Source organism: Petaurus breviceps, unplaced genomic scaffold (assembly GCF_028583685.1).
Source record: "Petaurus breviceps papuanus isolate PSGF00001 unplaced genomic scaffold, PetGlider_PUasm1.0 90701, whole genome shotgun sequence".
Classification (NCBI taxonomy): domain Eukaryota; kingdom Metazoa; phylum Chordata; class Mammalia; order Diprotodontia; family Petauridae; genus Petaurus; species Petaurus breviceps.
This window is the reverse complement of record NW_027187316.1, coordinates 9,185,680-9,203,866: the sequence shown is the minus strand read 5'-3', so window position 1 is coordinate 9,203,866 and position 18,187 is coordinate 9,185,680. Positions and strand designations below refer to the sequence as shown.

The 18,187-nt window shown below is 47.6% G+C and overlaps 2 protein-coding genes across 7 annotated transcripts; both read left to right on the top strand.

Annotated features, from left to right (window-relative positions):
• Positions 1 to 6: 6 nt before the first annotated feature.
• On the top strand, positions 7 to 9,103 carry CNPY3 (canopy FGF signaling regulator 3). Of its 6 annotated transcripts, none has more exons than XM_069065971.1 (7): positions 7 to 295; positions 4,925 to 5,048; positions 5,472 to 5,568; positions 6,366 to 6,488; positions 7,089 to 7,206; positions 8,321 to 8,371; positions 8,985 to 9,103. In XM_069065971.1, exons 1-7 carry the CDS (start codon positions 127 to 129, stop codon positions 9,029 to 9,031), a joined length of 729 nt encoding a protein of 242 aa, XP_068922072.1. In that variant the 5' UTR covers positions 7 to 126; the 3' UTR covers positions 9,032 to 9,103. The 6 variants fall into 6 exon arrangements, with proteins under 6 accessions (XP_068922072.1, XP_068922070.1, XP_068922073.1 ...); XM_069065969.1 differs by having other exon boundaries at positions 8,321 to 8,385; positions 8,918 to 9,103; XM_069065972.1 differs by having other exon boundaries at positions 9 to 295; positions 8,321 to 8,386; positions 8,978 to 9,103.
• Positions 9,104 to 11,341: 2,238 nt separating this feature from the next.
• Positions 11,342 to 17,994, top strand: GNMT (glycine N-methyltransferase). The gene is made up of 6 exons (XM_069065983.1): positions 11,342 to 12,050; positions 12,917 to 13,044; positions 15,063 to 15,179; positions 15,417 to 15,559; positions 17,444 to 17,565; positions 17,750 to 17,994. The coding sequence occupies exons 1-6, from the start codon at positions 11,845 to 11,847 to the stop codon at positions 17,919 to 17,921; spliced, it is 888 nt and encodes a 295-aa protein (XP_068922084.1). The 5' UTR covers positions 11,342 to 11,844; the 3' UTR covers positions 17,922 to 17,994.
• The last annotated feature ends 193 nt before the right edge of the window (positions 17,995 to 18,187 follow it).

The window sequence follows — 18,187 nt, the reverse complement described above, 5'->3', positions numbered from 1 at the left end:
GGGAAGGAAGAAGAGTGAGGGGCTCGCCGTTGCCGTGGTGACGCCCAGGCACGTGTGCAGTCCCGGAAGTGGCTCCAGGAAGCGGCCGCACGGTGGGGGGGAAGGAAGTGCCGGCCCGGCCCGGCCATGGAGCGGCCGCTGCCGCCGCCGCTGCTGCCAGCGCCCCGGTCCCGGCCCCACCGCCTCTTCCTCCTCCTCCTGCTGCTGCTGCTGCTGCTGCTCCTGCTCCCGCCCTCCGAGTTGGGCGCTTCGGCTGAGGAGACCGATTGGGTCCGACTGCCCAGCAAGTGCGAGGGTGAGGGGGGTGGGGTCGGGATGGGGTGGGGGGGAAAGGAATGTGAGGAGGAAGAAGCTGAGCCTAATGTAGGGGCGGAGGCGGGGCCTGAAGGGAAGGGGCGGGGCCTGTTGGTGAGGGGCGGGACTTAGAGGAGGGGGCGGGGCATGGACTTAGGGAAGGGGGCTGTGCTAGGAGGCAAAAGGGAGGATATAGATTGGAGAAGGGGCATGGGGTGGACAAGTGAGGTTAGTACCGGCACTTAGTAGGCGCTTAATTAATGACAGTTCATCCGAATAAGGAGAAAATAAATGGATAAGGGCAAAGGCAGAAAAGGAAAAGCACTAGGTGGTACCCTAGACTTACAGTCCGGAAGGCCTGAGTTCAAATTGTGTCCCTGACACTCAGTAGTCATGTGACTCTGGGCATGTCATTTAACCTTTGCCTCAGTTTCCTCTTCAGGAAAGTGGGGTTAATAATAGCACCTATCTCCCAGGGTTGTTGTAAGAATCAAATGAGATAATGTTTATAAAGATCTTTGCAAAACTTAAAGCATTATATCAGTACTAGCTGTAGATGGGAGGGTGGGAAAGAAAATGGGTGACAGGAATGAAGGACAGAATTTAAAGGCTGTTTTTTTAAAAATGTTTCTGGGAAGATAGGAAAAAAGGGGATGGCAGTGAGGCAGCCAGGTAGCAGTGGGTAGAACCCTTCTTGGATAGTTAAGACCTGAATTCACATCATGCCCCAGACACTAGTTGTGTGACCCTGGGCAAGTCACCTAACCACTGTCTGCCTCCGTTTCCCCATCTGTAAAAGAGAAATAATAATAGCACCTACCTCTCAGGGTTGTTGTAAGGATCAAATGAGACAATAATCATAAAACTTTTAGCACAGTGTCTGGCACGTAAGTGCTTTGTAAGTATTAGCTATCATTATTAATAATAATAGTGAGAGGAGAAGAGTTGGAAAGTGTGTTCTAAAAGCTAGCTGACTGTCTACTTTGATATCACTTTGGTGATCAGTTATTCTAGGAAATCTTCCCTGATTCCTCCAGACATGGGCTCAAGTCCCCACACTACTGATTACTGGCCAGGTGACCCTAGAAAGTTCACTTGACTCCTCTGGGTCTCATTTTCCTCACAAATAAAATGAAAGGATCATCTGGCTCATCCCTTACAGCTCTGATATTCACTTGATTTACTTTATAGCACATTCTACCATTGAGCATGGTTATCTGTGTACATATTAGATAGGAAACATTTTGAGGGCATATTTTTATCTATGTATCCCAGTGCTGAGGACAGCTCCTGGTACATAGTAGGCATCTAATGAAAATTTGATGAATTGAGAATTTCACTCCCACTACTTAGACGTTTATTAAGTGTTTAGAATACCATGTTAGATCCCAGGGATGCATGAGACAATCTCACTGTCCGCAGAGATCATATAGTTCAGGCTCTCACTTGTTTCCTTCCCTTCCCCCCATCCCAACTCAGAATATCTCATTTTACTTGATTTTGCTGTCCCCTCCCCCCAAACCCACTGTGTAGGGTCACGGATCCCTCTGTCTGCCCCACCTCCCTCTACTGGCCCTGAGTGGTTTCACTTCCTCTTCCCACTCTTTTTTTGTCTTATCCTGAAACCAAGGGGCCCCAAGGGCAGTTTCCTTTTTTTCTTTAACTCTCACTTTAGTTCATGGTCTAAGAATGAGGTCAGACCAGGAGAATCCAAGCATTTTAGAGCTAAAAGTGAATATACGAGAAAGAATACTGGATCAGAAATTAGAAGGCCTGGGATTAAGTGATTGATATGTTCTGAGAAGTAAATCAGTTTACCTCTCTGAGCCTTAGTTTCTTCATTTGTAAGATGGAGCTAAGACTGTAACCCTGCTTACCAACAGTATTGGTATAAGGGTTAGATGAGACAGTGTATGTAAAAGTATTTTGTAAACCTTTTCCTTTACAAATAGAGGCTAATTTTAAAGTTCAGCGAATGTTTATTGTTAAGTGGATACAAAGATAGACAGGACACAGATACTGTTCTCGAAGAGTTTAAAATCTGATAGGGAGAAGGGAGTGTTTAAAATAAGGATGAAACAGAGCAAGTGAGAGAAGTATGAAGAGGAGTCTAGGCAAAGACATCCGGAGGAGCAGAATTGGGGTAGGGATGACCTCAGAACTGAACCTTGAAGGTAAGAAGACACTTAAATACATGGAAATAGGGGAGAGGTAGAGTCCATTGCAGGCACAGCGAGGGCATGGTGTAAGCCAGAGGTGTCAAACAAAAGGTGCTTAACAAAATAAATAAGAATACCATAAAACATAGGTAGTGTTTATTTATGGTCTTCTAAGACCTCAGGGATTAATTTCTATTTGAGTTTGACATCACTGGTGTAAGCAGAGGCAGGGAGATGAGAAGGGGTCTGATGGGAATTGAGGAGGAGGAGGAGTAGCTGAGTTTGGCTGGAATATAGACTACACAATGAGAAGAGGGGTAGTATAAGGCTGGAAAGGTAGGTTGGAGCCAGATTGTGGAGGGCCTAGAATACCAGAATGGAGGAGGGTATGCTTTTATTTGGTAGATGGCATTGGTTGTTATTATCCACCCTCCTCATTTTATAGATGATTTAACAAAGATGGTTAGAGCTCCACGTTGATTTGGCAAATTCCAGCCCTCAGGCTTCTCCTTACTATGCTATTGTTAATAATAATTTTATACTCTTCTATAAGTGTTTATTGTGCCTGGCCAACAGAGCTGGGCTTCTGGCCCAGTAGCCTGAGAGAGAGACAGGCCTCAGCACATGGGAGGGCTGTGCAGCTGCCCAGGAAGGGTGTGGGTGGGTGAACGGATGGCCATGAGTTTCTGGGTTCCATGCCACAGGCCTCCCTAGAGGTTCTGGGTGGGATCCCCAGAGGGGCTCCTTAGGTGGTGAAGTTTGGAGGAGTTGAGGAGATGGCTTATGGTTGGATGGGTGGTATAGTAGGAGGGTATTCCAAACCCTCAGGCCTTGCAGAATTCACACAGAGGGCGTGGGAGAAGGGGGCAGAGAAGCCAGAAAGATGATGTGCTTTCCTGGAGTGGAGGGATCAAGTTGAGGAATGTAGGAAAGTAGACAGCAGATGGCACGGAATGGAGAACAAGGGAGGTGAGCTGTAATTTAAATTCAGACTCTCAGAGAACCAGCTTATTTGATGAAATTACTCGAGTCACTTCTTTATGTCCCTCGATAGAGTCTCAAGGCCATTAGTTAATGCAGATGATAGAAAATATCATGACTTTCCAGGGCACATTACTTGTCACTGGTAAATTGGTTTCCCACCAACCTTTGCCACTGGTATTTTAATTATAATGAGGCTTAGGCTCAAGGCCATATTGTGTTAAAGAGTACGTGAGGACCTGGTTAGCCCAGAACTAAATGTTAAGTCATTTTGCCCTCCTATCAACAATATTTATTACTTATTGAATACCTATTATATAATGGTCACAATGAAAAAGATAGAAAGAAATAGAAAATAAAGGCCATTATAGCCTGGAGAGGAGGAGGAGACATGAGACAATAGCCAAGATATTTAAAAAGCAGCATGCAAGTGAGGCCAAATGAAGAGATTCATATTGAATACTTCGGTGTTGAAGGGACCCTGAATAATCAATCAGAAAATCAATAACCATTTATTAAACTCCCACTATGTGGCAGGAAGGAAGGAAAAAGAGGAGAAAGAAAAGGCAAAACCCCCACTCTCTAGGAGTTTCCATTCAAATGGGGAAAGCAACATGTTCATATATAACTATATGTAAAACATGTAATTGGTAACCTAATCGGGAATAGTAGCAGCCAGGAAGACAAGAAAGGACTTTATCCAGAAGGTGATACTGGAGCTGAGTTTTGGAAGAAACCAGGGGTCCCAAGAGAAGGGGGTGAGGATAGGAATGCTTCTGGCACAAGAACATTCCAGGCCCTGGGACAGCTGAGTGTCAGGGCATAGAAATAAGATATGGAGTGTCTTATAAGAGGAATAGCCAGAAGGCTGGGATGATTGGACTATAGAATGCATGGAGGGGAATAATGTAGAATAAGGCAGGAAAGGTGGTAGGAGGAGGAGGCGCAGATTGTGAAGAACTTTAAATGCCAAATAGTCATAGAGAGCCACAGGAGTTGATTGAGAAGGGGATAGTCAGATCTGCCCTTTAGGAAAATCTCTTTAGTAATTGATATAATGGCAAAGTGAGAATCTAGTAGGTTAATCCAAAGAAAGGGTTTTCTGGAGACTAGGGGTTTTGAAGAAGACACTGAATGTGGATTGGGTAGCATGAGCAAGAAGGTGTTTTAGGCTGGGGGAATGGTGTTTTCATCAAAAAGAAGGTTGGAACAAACAAATTATGTGGGAGACAGGCAACAAATTTGCTTGACTGGAGCAAGAAAATAACAAGAAATATTAGATAGGCACTGAAGGGAACTTGGAAAATGTCAGAAGATGAGGATGTGATGTACTCCATCAGAGTCTAGAACCAGCTCCCTTTGAATCGTCAGAGGAGTCAGCTTGTTTCCAGGAGTGGTGGAGACGGAATAGTCTTGGGTTTGCTTTAGCTGGGGAGTACTCTGGGCAGTGGCATCCATTCACCCACTTGTGCTCTGTCTCTTTCTCCTAGTGTGCAAGTATGTAGCCGTGGAACTGAAGTCAGCTTTTGAGGAGACAGGCAAGACCAAGGAAGTGATTGATACCGGCTATGGCATCCTAGACCAGAAAGCCTCCAGAGTCAAATACACCAAATCGTAAGTGAGCAGTGGGTACATAAACCTGCCTTAGTCTTTGTAGAGATGATGGAGACTTGGAGTTTTCTCTCTGAACCCCTCGCATCTCCCAGGAGAAAACAATGGCACACAAGATCACATGATGGAATGGAAAGAACATTGACTTACAAGTTCAGAGAGTTGAGTTTTGGTTCTGGTTCTGCCACTAACCAGTTGTTTAACCTTGAGCAAGTCATTTCCCTTCTTTGGGCCTCAGTTTCCTTATCTATAAAAGGAGCGGGTTTGCCTAGATGGTCTCTCTAAGGCTCCTTCTGGCTCTGGCATTCTATGATTCTGTGGTCTCCCAGGCAGGAAGAACCTGTCCCCATTCCTCTGGTGGCAGCAGCAGGGGTAAGCTGTAAGTGGGTGGGGAGATCAGTACCCTTTGTGTTGGTATTTTTTCAGGGATCTTCGTTTAATTGAAGTAACTGAGACCATCTGCAAGAGACTTCTAGACTATAGCTTGCATAAGGAAAGGAGTGGCAGCAATCGGTTTGCTAAGGTTGGTATCATGTCCTTCAGTGTGTGTGTGTGTGTGTGTGTGTGTCTTTGTGCATCTGTGTGGGTGTGATTTGAAGCACAAACCTTGGGAGGTCTCATTTCCTGAAGCTGACCCCTATCTGCTCTGCTCTTTATCAGTTTCTATTTGTACTCTCTGTTTAACCCTCTTAATCCCACCTTTCATAGAAGAGGTTTGTTTTCTTTTCACTGACTGACATTAGGGATATTCCCAACAAATTATATGGGAGGCTTTGGGGCCCGACAATGCCAATCAACATTCCTGAAGCCCCAGTGGCAGAAATGGTCAAAACTACCTGCTGGTGGTGGGAAATTATGCCAGCTTCCAGACTTTTAGAGTTCTTCAGAATTGGTGAGGTTTCAAGTGAGAAAGGGGACACTGAGGAAATATCAGCAAGAAGTTTGGGGAATAAGAAGGGCAGCCTTTGACTGAGGAGTTTGGATTGAGGCTAGAGAGTGAAGATAGGGGTAAGAAGTCATGGTTGCTGAGCAGGAGCAAAGGAGGAAGGCCAAAGTCAAGGCCAGCAGCAAGATTGAATGTGAAATTCAAGAGGTTGAATGTGAAAGGCCCTGTTGGCACTGCTGCTGAGGGGTTGCTGTACAGGTATGTGCAAGATTAGATGCTCTCAGAGGCCCCAGCAACTCTGAGATGCTGTGATTTTGTGGAACCTGTAGCTTGACATATAAATATCTATTACCTTTATCTGGTAGCTCTTTTCTGGCACCTACAAAAGTTGAGAAGGGCAGGTGGGCAGATACCCTTATATTTCCTCTTCTTAGGGCATGTCTGAGACTTTTGAAACACTCCACAATCTAGTCCACAAGGGGGTGAAGGTGGTGATGGACATACCCTATGAACTGTGGAATGAGACTTCAGCTGAGGTAGCTGACCTCAAGAAGCAGGTATGTGCCCAACGAGCTCACCCACCTATTCTTGGTGTCATTCCCTCCTCTTCTGCAAATTTTCACAGAGGATTTTGTTTGGATTTGTCCTTTTTTCACTTCACTGCCTACTTATTTGTTCATGATTCCCCTACTCCCTTTAATTTTTGTATCTCTCCAAGAACCTAGCACAGTGCACTGCACATAAAACCGAATAAGTGTGGAATCAGATTATTAAATTTGATGCCATCACAGCAAGATAGTGCCCAGAGATGAACTTGGTCTATGTCCTGGGAAAAAGACAGGGCATGAGTTCCCAAGTCCCCATGCCCCTTGGTGCTGTCTCTATCAGTGAGGCCCTCTTCCACATCAGGAGCAGGGGTCCATGCTGATTTGAAGTATGAACCTCCCTAGAAAATACCTTAATTTGTCCTGCCAACAGAGATTTCAAGTGGATTCGGTAGAGGTATTGGTTTATAATGTCAGCATCCCTTCCTGAGCCTCTCAGAGAGGCCTTGGTTTCCTTCTTTATAAAAGTGAAGGTATTGGACTAGCTGATTTGTGAGGACCCTTCCAGGTGTGACATTCTACATTTTGTGTCTCTGTTGGCTTCCACCTTAGTGCGATGTGCTGGTGGAGGAATTTGAGGAAGTGATTGAGGACTGGTATCGAAACCACCAGGAAGAGGACTTAACCTCATTTCTTTGCGCCAATCATGTGTTAAAGGGGAAAGATACAAGTGAGTGTGAGCTGGGGGTGGGGCTTGGGGGGACTCAGGTCAGTTACCCCTGATGGAAGACCTGGGTTTGGTGAACCCTGGGAAAATAGGGATGGGGCAGAGATCTCAAATAATAGAGATCTGATCTTGGGGGATGGGGGGGAGAGGCTTGATTATTTGGGGAGGCTGCAGTTCCACATAGCTTTGAAAAAGATTCAGAATATTTACAAAGTAGATACCAGATGGGTTTACCTTGTGACCCAAACAAAGCATGGGTGTCTAGGCTGCTGGGTAGTGGGCATTGGAGGCAAAGGCCCAAGTTGAAACCATCAGAGCTCACATGTATGTGGCACTTTTTTGTTCATCCAGCAAATTACCACATGTAAGACACTGTACCAAGGATACAAAGACAAAATGAAAAACAATTATGGCCTTTAAGGGACTTACTTTTTATTCATTATTCTTTGCAAAATGCCTTTCTCACTATCCAGAAAGGGAGAGAGTGAAAATATTTTTAAAAGTAAATTTTGGTGTGGGGGGAGGTCATTTATCAGGAATTCATTTTTTTCTCTGTTCTGCCCTTCCTCCCACTGGAAAAAAACAAACAAACCCCAAACCCCCAAACTCTTGTAACAAATAAGCACGGTCAAGCAAAATCTGTCCAAACATGGATGTGTTGGCTGAGCCTAAGAATGTGTCCTGTTCCACATATTAGTCCATTACCACCCCAGTACAAGGTCTGTAGCATGATGAGGGTCAGGCTTTGAAATCATGCTCTCAAATCACGGTTGATCAGAATGCTTTAAGTCATGGAAGTATCGTTTTCCCCATTTTATATATAAGGAAACTGAGGCTTAGAGAGATTAAGTAAATTGCGCAGCATCACACAGTTAATGAATATTGGAGCTGGGATTGGAACCCACCTCTCTTCTGCCTGCAGATGCATGCCTACTGAATGAATACAAGGTTGTCCCTTGTATCCCTGTGCATGCTCCCTTTCCTCAGCATCCTCTCCTAAGCCTTAGTACAGTAGGCCCCAGCCAACAAGTTGTTGCCCATCAGGTACTTGGCAGATAAACTCCTGGCTGTTGCTGGTTGTCTAAGCATTCTGTCCCTTCCCCTCTCCTCTCACCAGGTTGCTTGACTGAACAATGGATCAGCAAGAAAGGGGACACAGCAGCCCTGGGAGGGAAGAAAGCCAAGAAAAAGGGGAGCAAAGGCAAGGTGTCCAACAAGAAGAACAGCAAGCAGAGGAAGGATCCAAGAAGCCTAGATGAGGACCCTCATCCTGAGGAAGATGAGGGTGTCCAGAAAGCCACCCCTCTCACACACAGCCCCACCGATGAACTGTAGAATCCAACCAAGCACCCCATCTGCTGTCCCAGGGGTACAGAGGGAAGCCCTTGGCTGAGGGAGACTCTGTTTTCTTTTGTGCCTCTGGCAGACAAGGATGGATTCCCCAGCTCTGGGGGTTCACTGCACCCCATGCTGTGCCCTTGTCTTGCTGAGGATTACAGAGCCTGCCCTTCCTTTTCCTTTTCCTGGCAGCCGCTTCTCCCCTAAGCTTGGAAGAAGAGCTGTGTGGTGGCCCTAGAGCTAAAAACTGCATTGTAAACCTTCGAGGGATGGGTCTGAGCATTGCTGAGCCCTCAGGGAGGACTCCATCCCTCATCATCCCATGGGTGCACCCCCACTTTCTTCCAGTGGGGGTGGTTCAGTAACACCACTCCCCTTATATCAGAAACGCTTCTCTCCTGGACCCAGTCCTACCAGGAAGGCCTTCCTTGCTCCAGCCCTGGTTGAGGCTGTCTTCCCCAGGGCTCTTGCCCCCCCCACAGCCATGTGACGCCCAGTCTCTACCCCTCCCCAATCCATTTTACTGCACAATGTGCAGAGTAAAAAATATTTGGCCTTTTTATTCAGTGTCCTAATCCCCCTTTCTGTGCCTCTCAACTGGCTTTCCTCCCATTCTTCTACTCAGAATTCATGGGATTTGGCATAAGGATGGTGCAGAGAGGGTAGTGAACCCTTTTTGGCCTTTGATTTCCCACTTATTTTGGGGGGTTCTTGAAAGCTAATATGGAAGCGCAAAAGCAGAGAGGGAATGCTGGGAAGCCTAAAAGTGGGGGGGGGGGAGATTGTGCAAGGGGGAGGTAGAGAACACTGGAGTAGGCATCAGGGAGGAGGGCTCTGGGTGGTCCCATTTTAACCTGGTAGGATGGAGATTTTTTTCATCTACCTTCAACTTTACATCAGCCCCTATCCTGATATAGCTGAGCCTTGAAAAGTGACTACGGCAAGGACATTTTTAAACACCCTGTTCTGGAGTAATAGCCAAAAGGACAGCTGTCTTTGTTCCCACTCGACTTCCTGGAGCCCTTTCCTTTTCTGCTCTAGAATTTGATAGTCTTCCAGAGCCCCTGGCCCCAGGCTCCTTTGTTCCTGTTTCTCCCTTCTGCTTGGTCACCTCCATTGGACATCTTTATTAAGCTGTTCACCCCCATCCTGCTCCCTAGTCCCTCCTTTGTGATTCCAGGTTTTGTGTAATGTGTTTACTGCTCCCCCTCCTCAGGGTTACTCCTTGCCATTGAACTTTGTTCCCTGCCCCTCCCCTCCCCTCCCCCTCCCCCCTCATTTTTTTCTTTTCCTTTTGAACTCACCATGTAGGACTCCCTCTCCTCCCCCACCCAGCACCTGCTCCTTACGTGATGCCCTCTGAAGTTAGGGGAGGTGAATGGGGCCCTTTTTGTCCTTACACTGCTAGTCCTGAAGGCAGGACCAGGAGCAGCCAGGCCCAGGGCTCCAACACCTGGCACTGGCGGTATAGGGTATAGTTGTGGCACTGGTTTGATTTCTTCCTCACCTCTTTAAAAAGGAAGCAGCCATCACCTAGGATGAGGAATACTGAGGGACTTGCTGCAGTTCTTTTCTCAAATTTAGAGCTGAAAGGGACCTTACTTTGTCCTGTCACCATCCAGCCTAAGTCCAGATCCACTGGCCAACAAATGGGCATTGCTAAGAGGCCTCTGACTGTGGTGGAGTGGGTTTGTGAACTCAGAAGCCCCAGCATCCAGACACTTTCTCTTATCTGAGGAGGAGTTAAGTCAGCCTTGGCCTTGAGAATTGCAAGCTTTTTGTCTTCTCTGGTCTGGACTTTTCTGCCACAGACTAGAAAAGCAGAACCTGGCCCTTAGAGATTACTTTTGTCAGGGCCCTGCCCCTACCTACTCTCACATCCAAGGTCAGGTGGGACCCAAAGTAGACCTTTTTCTAAAATTGACCAAAACTGGCTCAATTTCCCCATGGGGGTGGAGTTTACCCTCTTCTAGATACCCATGGCTGATACTTGGAACAGAATTTAGGGTAAAGTAGGGAGGGGACTGAGGCTGGGCACAATGTAAACAGGTCACCTTTGCCCTTTAACCTGTTTCTCTTGCCAGCATCTGATACTTTCCCTCTCAGAATTTCACTAGACCAAACTGGCCTACGCAAAAGCTTTAGAGAGAGAGAGCCCATCCCTGTATATCCAGAATTTATTTCATTGATTTCTTAGGCAGAGGTTTGGCCTCTTTCTGGGGTGGCAGCCAGGCTGCCCAATCCTGTGTAGTAGCAAGGAGTTTGACTCCAGTGTGGCCCTGAACCTTTCCCCTCAACAGCTAGGCTATCACTGTTCCTTTGGTGTTTAAGCAGGCAGGGGCCCTTTCTCCTCCCCCACACGCCTAACATGCTCTCTGACCCCTGCCCTGCCTTCCCTCCACATCCTGGGATCTTTAGTAACACAATGGTTGTTCTGTCTCTGTTGCAAGCCCTGCTACCCTTGCCCACTGAGCGTTTGAGCTCCGTTGCCTCCGCCTACCCCACCCACTAATGTATCTCCCACCAAATTTTTTTAAAATAATGTTGAAGCCAAGACTTGAAGTCAGTTCTGCTCACTCCAAGTCCAGTGTTCTAAAGATGATAGGCTGGTTCCATGCCAATCCCTCCCACCCCCCATCTCAAGCCCAGTTCACATGTGCTCCATAGAAGGCAGAAGCTAGGAGCTGGTTTGCTGTGTTAGACATAGAAGGAATTGGACTAATTGCTCTTCGTAATAACTAGCTCCAAGTATGGGGGTACATGGGGAGGGAGGGGAAGAGTTGTGAGGTGAACTGGAGATAGGATACTATGACCTGACCTAACTCCAGTTCATTAATCCATTTACCCCTGCCCCCAATCTCTTATCTGTGTTTCTGCTTCATGCCTGATGCCTTAAGTGGACAAAGACCAAAAAAAGTTACCCCCTGAAACACACAGCTTGATCCTAGCTTAGGTTTTGGAGAGTTACTTGTTGCCTTTCCTTATCCCATCCTTGGTTCCCAGAAGCCCAGGGTGAGCAGTTTCTCTTCCTGTTGGATACCTGGAATCGAGTTGGAGGGGAAATCTCCTACATTGACATGCCCCTCTCTTGCTAGGGGTTAGGGAGGTGGGGTAGAAGGAAGGCCATTCACAGGGTCTGCGAGGTCAGGAACAGCTGGTTCCTGGCTCCGGGAGAAGAGCAGAAGGGGGTGTGTCCTGGATCTTACCTGCCATTGGACAGGTTAGGCAGACTGGGCAGAAAGAGTCAGGGCAGCCTTAAAAGTATTTCGGCAGGTGGCTGAAGCGCCAGATGGAACTGAGAGGATGGTGGACAGTGTATATAGGACCCGCTCCCTGGGAGTGGCAGCTGAGGGGCTTCCAGACCAATATGCGGATGGCGAGGCAGCCCGAGTCTGGCAGCTGTACGTAGGAGATACCCGAAGTCGTACAGCTGAATACAAGGCCTGGCTCCTGGGGCTGTTGCATCAACACGGCTGCCAACATGTGCTCGACGTGGCTTGTGGCACTGGGTAAAGCTGGGGGAAGGATAGGACAGGAGGTAGGGTTGGACTACAGGGCTTTTAGGCAAAAAGGTATGGAGGACAGGCCAAATCAGAATGCTCCTGAGGCAGAGGGGAGCTGGGTGGAAAAAGCAGGTACCTGCCCAGGCAGAAAGAGTCTCCAGGAATTAGGTAGATCTCTAACTGGAAGATATATATATACACACACACACACACATATATATATATATATATGTATATATATATATATCTTTGGGAATGGGAACAGGGAAAACTGGGGATGGGGGTGGCAAAATTGGATATGGATTGTACGTGAAATAAGCATGAATTGTGGGGGTGCACATAAGAGGGAAATGGGGTGAGCTGGAAGTGAGGGCATGGTGGGAAACAGACTAGAAAGGTGTCAGATCTTTCCAAAGTAAAATGGGCTCTCTCTCTGGTGGTTGTGAGAAAGGAAGTCACTTGAGTACTTGAAATGTGCAGGATGGTCATTTGGAATTACTATAAAGAGGAGTCATGCTTTGGGTATGGGTTAAGTTGGATAACTTCTGCATTCCCTTACAATTCTGAGGTTTTTTTAATTCAGAGAGTTAAAAGCGTGTTGTCTATGTTTGGGGGGGGCGGGTCAGTGTCAGGGGTAACTCATTCACAAGTATTGGGTTCCTCATTCTGATCTTCCTAGTCCCAGCCCCCATTCCAAAAATGTCCTTCCTGTCCCTACTCTTCCTAAACCCTGCTTTGTCTCCATTACTCCTTGCTACCCTTTTTCCTCTCCCTCTAACTTTCCACCTTCTAATCCATCTTGTCCTCATTCTCCCCATCTTCCATTCCTCCTCCTCCCCTCATTCTGTCATTGCCTGCTGGACCTGGCACAGGGTAGACTCCATCATGCTAGTTGAAGAGGGCTTCAAAGTGACCAGTGTGGATGCCAGTGACAAGATGCTCAAGTATGCCCTGAAAGAACGATGGAACCGTCGTTATGAGGAAGCCTTTGACAAGTGGGGTATGTGGCACCAGGTGACGATCTTGGTATAAGAACAGAGGGGCCATACTGAGGACCAGCATCCCTCATATACTGTCCTCTGAAATATACACTGAACTAGGTGTCAGAGGACCTGAGTTCTAGACCTGGTTCTGCCATTACTTGCTGTGTGATTTGGAGCAAGTTACTTCTGTCTGGGCCTTAGCTTCTTCCTTTGTAAAAATGATGGTGTGGGAGTGGGTAGAATGGTGGAGCAGCTCGGTGAGTGTGGTGCATTTGGTGAGGAAGGCTGGGGTTGCAGTCCTGCCTCAGGCTCTTACTAGCTTTGTAATCCTGAAAATCCCCCAGGGCTGGGAAGCCTGCAGCCTTGAGGCCTCATGGCCCTCTACGTCCTCAAGTGTGGCCCTTTGACTATCTACAAACCTACTTCATAAAAGGATTTGTTCTGTAAAACCTGGACTTGGTCAAGACTGCACCTGAGGGCCTCGAGGCTGCCAGGCCCCCCACGCCTGAATCTTTATGTGCCTCACTTCCCTCCCTGTAAAATGAGAGGGTGGGACCTCATTGATGGCTTCCAAGATCCCTGCCACCTCTAACCCCAAATTCTACCACCAAATGATCTAATTTTCCTTCGAGCTCTTAACATGCTGAGTCTGCAAGGAAGTATTTTTGGCTTCTTCCTGTTCTCTACCTTTTCTGCCCCTAATTCATGTCTTAATTTTGTTCTTGTTTGGTTTCTATTTTTCTCCTCACTGTAGCTTCTCTTCAGGGGCTCTCGTCTCTAAGGTCAGGGACCTAAGGGTTTGATGTCTCTTTCCATGGTTGATTTCAAAGTCAAATCTTCTTGAGGCAAACCACAGGAACCTGTCCCTTGCCTTTAGCCCTTGATTCTTCTCCAGCCCTCTTCATTTTCCCTGAGGTTTGGGTCCCTAAGTTCAGCCATGCCTCTCCTCCCTGCTTTGGGGGCACCAGCATGATTTGCTTTTAATCCTCCATTTACTCAGCTCTGACATTGGGACAAATCTCTCAATCTTTGAGCCTCAGTTTCCTCATCTGCCAAGTCACTACTAATCACTGCCTTGCATGCTTTGTACGACTGTTAGAGGGACCGAATGAGAAAACAATGACATGGAAAGTGCTACACAGATGTAGGGAGGTATTATTTTTGTCCTCTTTGACCAGGGATGGTCAGATGTAAGGACTAAAGCCCAAAGGGTCAGGCAGCTTCTCATGGGGCAGAGGACAGTGAGCAGTCACAACTATCTGCTTCCTACAGGTGTGACAGCCCTATGAGAACCAGTAGGGAAGGGGGAGGTGGGTAGAGACCTGGACCCTAGGGTAGAGGAAATAATGAAGGGGATGGTGCTTGTTTGCCTTCTTCCATGGCAAAGTAGCTCCCTGACTCCCCCCAGAGGAATAGACTTAAATAGCAGGGGGAAACAGGTGGTAGGGTCTGAGAATGGGAAACAAAGGGGTGACGGTGTAACTGCTCTACCAAATGACCAATGGATAGACCAAGGGAGCTCAGCAGCCATAACCGTCTTCCTCAGATCCCTCCTTACTGGCTCTGCCTGCCCCTACCCTCCCTGTGGGGGCCCTCTGCTTTTATGTCCCTAAATAGTGACCAGGGGTACGCTAATGTTTATGATAAGCTCCGGGAGCTTACACTCAATACCCTTTTAAGTTTAATCATTGTTAGCATTTTCTCCATCACTTTCATAAGTCTAGACAATCAATAAAACAATAACCCAAATCCAGATTCCTGTCATTTGCCAATTTCTGAGATGTGTTTACACTGAAAATTTAACAACAGCCAGTCAAGAGTTCCAATACACCTATGCCTTATTCCTTTGGTAGGATCCTTGCATATCCCAGCGCCGTTTCCCCCCCCCCCCCCAAAGGAGCCCATGTGGCTGTTGGCCTTCTCTTTGGGACTACAGGGGAAAGCTTGTGGTTTAGGTTTATTGGTCAAGGTGGGATATGGAGCATTTCTGGTTTCCGTGAAAATAGTACCATTCTCTACTCCTCTATTCCCTCAGTCATTGAAGAAGCCAACTGGCTGACCCTGAAAAAGGATGTGCCCCTACCAGCAGGGGGAGGCTTTGATGCTGTTATTTGCCTAGGGAACAGTTTTGCCCACTTGCCAGACTGCAAAGGTGAGAAATGGGGTTATAGCATTCCTTCCCTTCTCCCCCATGGTCCAGGTCTCCACACACACCCACCCACACACAAACAAACACACGCACCCACGCTCCTCTTCTCCCCAGGCAGTCTTTTGCCAAGACATAATTCCCATTCCTGTCCTAGGCCCAAAGGGCCAGTAAAGGTGGGTCAGGGAAGAGAGGAAGGAGCTGTAGCACTGAGAATTCCTTCACCCCTTGTTCTGAGCTCAGGTGACCAGAGCGAGCATAAATTGGCCCTGAAGAACATTGCAAGTATGGTGAGGCCTGGAGGCTTGCTGGTTATTGACCACCGAAACTATGACCACATCCTCAGCACTGGCTGTGCCCCACCTGGCAAGAACATTTATTATAAGGTGTGGTTCCTAGGAGGGGAGGGGCGTATGGTGTCGAGCGGCACAAGTCCTAGGAGGCAGCAGTGCAACAAGGAATGAGGAGCTGGGGGGGGGGGGGGCAGTTAAACGTTTATCGAATGTGCCAAGAATTGTGCCAAGCACTGAGGATACAGAGAAAGGAAAAGCCTGCCCTGCTCATTCTCAGGGAGCTCACATTCGATGGGAGAAGACAACCAGTACAGACAAGACACACACAGAGCAGACATAAAGTAGTCTGAGAGAGGAAGGCACTAGTACCTGGGGAATGGGAAAGGCCGCTGGCAGAAAGTGGGATGTGAGCTCAGTCCTGAGGGAAGCCAGGAGAGCTAAGAGGCTGAGGTGAAGGGGCCAGCCAATAGAGAGGTACAGAGATGGTTGAGTGTGTGTTGGATCAAGGATCTGAGTCAACAGGCTGGGCTGCAGAGTTTGTTGAGGTGGATAAGGTATAAGAAGAGCAGAAAAGCAGGAAGGGACTGGAGTATGAAATGCTTTAGATGCCAACTAGAGAACTTCTTTTTGAGGCAGTTGGGGTTCAGTGACTTGCCTAGGGTCAGCAGCTAGTAAACGTAAGGCTGGATTTGAATTTAGGTCCTCCTGACTCCAGGACAGGCACTCCTTCTACTTCACCATCCAGCTGCCACAGAACTTTATATCTGATACTAGAGATAATCAGAAACCACAGGTGCTCACAAAGCAGGGGCGTAACATGGTCAGAACCATACTTTTTTTTTTTTTTTAAAGCAATAGAGGTTAAGTAACTTGCTCAAGGTTACACAGCCAGTTATTTTTTTGGGTGTGGTGCTGAGTATCTGAGCTCGGATTTGATCCCCAGGTCATCCTGACACTGGAGCCGGTGCTCTTACTCACTGAGCCACCTGGCCGCCCCTAAGCAATTGAGGTTAAGTAACTCGCTCAAGGTTACACAGCCAGGTGTTTCTGGGTGGGTGCTAAGTGTCTGAGCCCGGGATTCGATCTCCAGGTCATCCTGATACTGGAGCCGGTGCTCTTACTCGCTGTGCTATCTGGCTGCCCCAGAACCATACTTTTAAAAGAATCACTTTGGCAGCTGAGTGGAGAGATGAGGCAGGAAGATGAACCAGGATACTGCAGTCATCCAGTCATGGGTGATGTGGTCCTGGACTAAGGTCGTGGCTGTGCAGAAGGCAGAAATAACAAGATGCAACAGACCGGACGTTATGGGGTGAGAGTGGAGAGCTGAGGATGACATCAAAGCCGGGAGCTTGGCTGACCTGGAGAATTAACTGGGTCCTTAATACTAATAAGGGAGTCTAGAAAGGGGGGAGGTTTAGGGGGCAAGTTTTGTTTTAGACATGCTCTTTTGAGATGCCTGTGGCACATGCATTTCAAGATGTCTAAAAGAGAGCTGGTGATTCGGGCTAAGAATGGATATACAAATCTGGCAGATTAAGAGCCAGAAGGGCCGAGAGAGGCCATCAAATCCAACCCCTTCATTTTATAGATGAACAAACTAAGCCAGAGAGAGGTGACTCTTCAGTGTCAACAACCAGTGTTTGAATTATCTGCAGAGATAAAAATTGAGCCCACTGGAGCAAAGAGATCACCAAAGGAGAGAGCAAAGAAGAAGGGGGACCCAGACCGGTCTTGGGGGACAACTGAGAGGTTGTAAAGTGTGAAGGGCATACACTGGGAATGAACATAAAAGGATCATTTTGAAGGAGGTGGCAGAATCCGAGGAAATGCAGAGAGGAAATACATACAAAGGGAGTAATTGATAAGAATTTCTATAAAGGAACCTATGAACAAGGTTGAAGCTTTTAGAAGGGACTATGCATGAGGAGGCTTGGGGTGCAGGGCACTGACAGCTCCCTTTTCTGCTGTCCACAGAGTGACCTGACTAAGGACATCACTACATCAGTGCTGACTGTGAACAACAAGGCTCACATGGTGACCCTGGATTATACTGTCCAAGTGCCCAGTGCTGGGCAGGATGGCAGCCCTGGCTTGAGGTACTCGGGCTTCTTTCAGAGAAGGGAGAGGGTGAAGTTGAAGGCCTGGGCTCCCCTAGTCCTGGACACAGGTTTTGCTTCTCCCAAGGTTTCTAGGCATCCCCGTCCATGTCCTTTGCCCCTGTGCTCCCCCTGCTGTCTCTCTAGCTTCTCATGCCTGTTTACACCTTTGGTCCTGTTGCAGTAAGTTCCGTCTCTCGTACTATCCTCACCGCCTGACCCCCTTCACGGAGCTTCTCCGGGAAGCCTTCCAGGGGCAGTGCCAGCACAGTGTCCTTGGAGATTTCAAACCTTATAAGCCTGGCCAATCCTCTGCACCCTGCTACTTTATCCACGTGCTCAAGAAGACTGGCTGAACCACCACCAAAAGCACTTCATAAACCCACCAGAGTCCTTCTAATAAACAGGGTTAACCTACAAGGGAAAGTCTGGAGTGGAGGCTTGTGGAGTCCTGAGGAAAGAATGTGCCCTGGGCCTCACCTTTGGTTTGGGGACAAATAATACAGAATTAGTGCCTTTTCTGTTTCCATGTTTGTGTTTTGAAAGCCCTTTCCCTCCCCTTAGGCCACTAAGACATCTTTCGGCTGCCCCTCACCAGCCCTTCCAGACCCTCAAAGCCTGC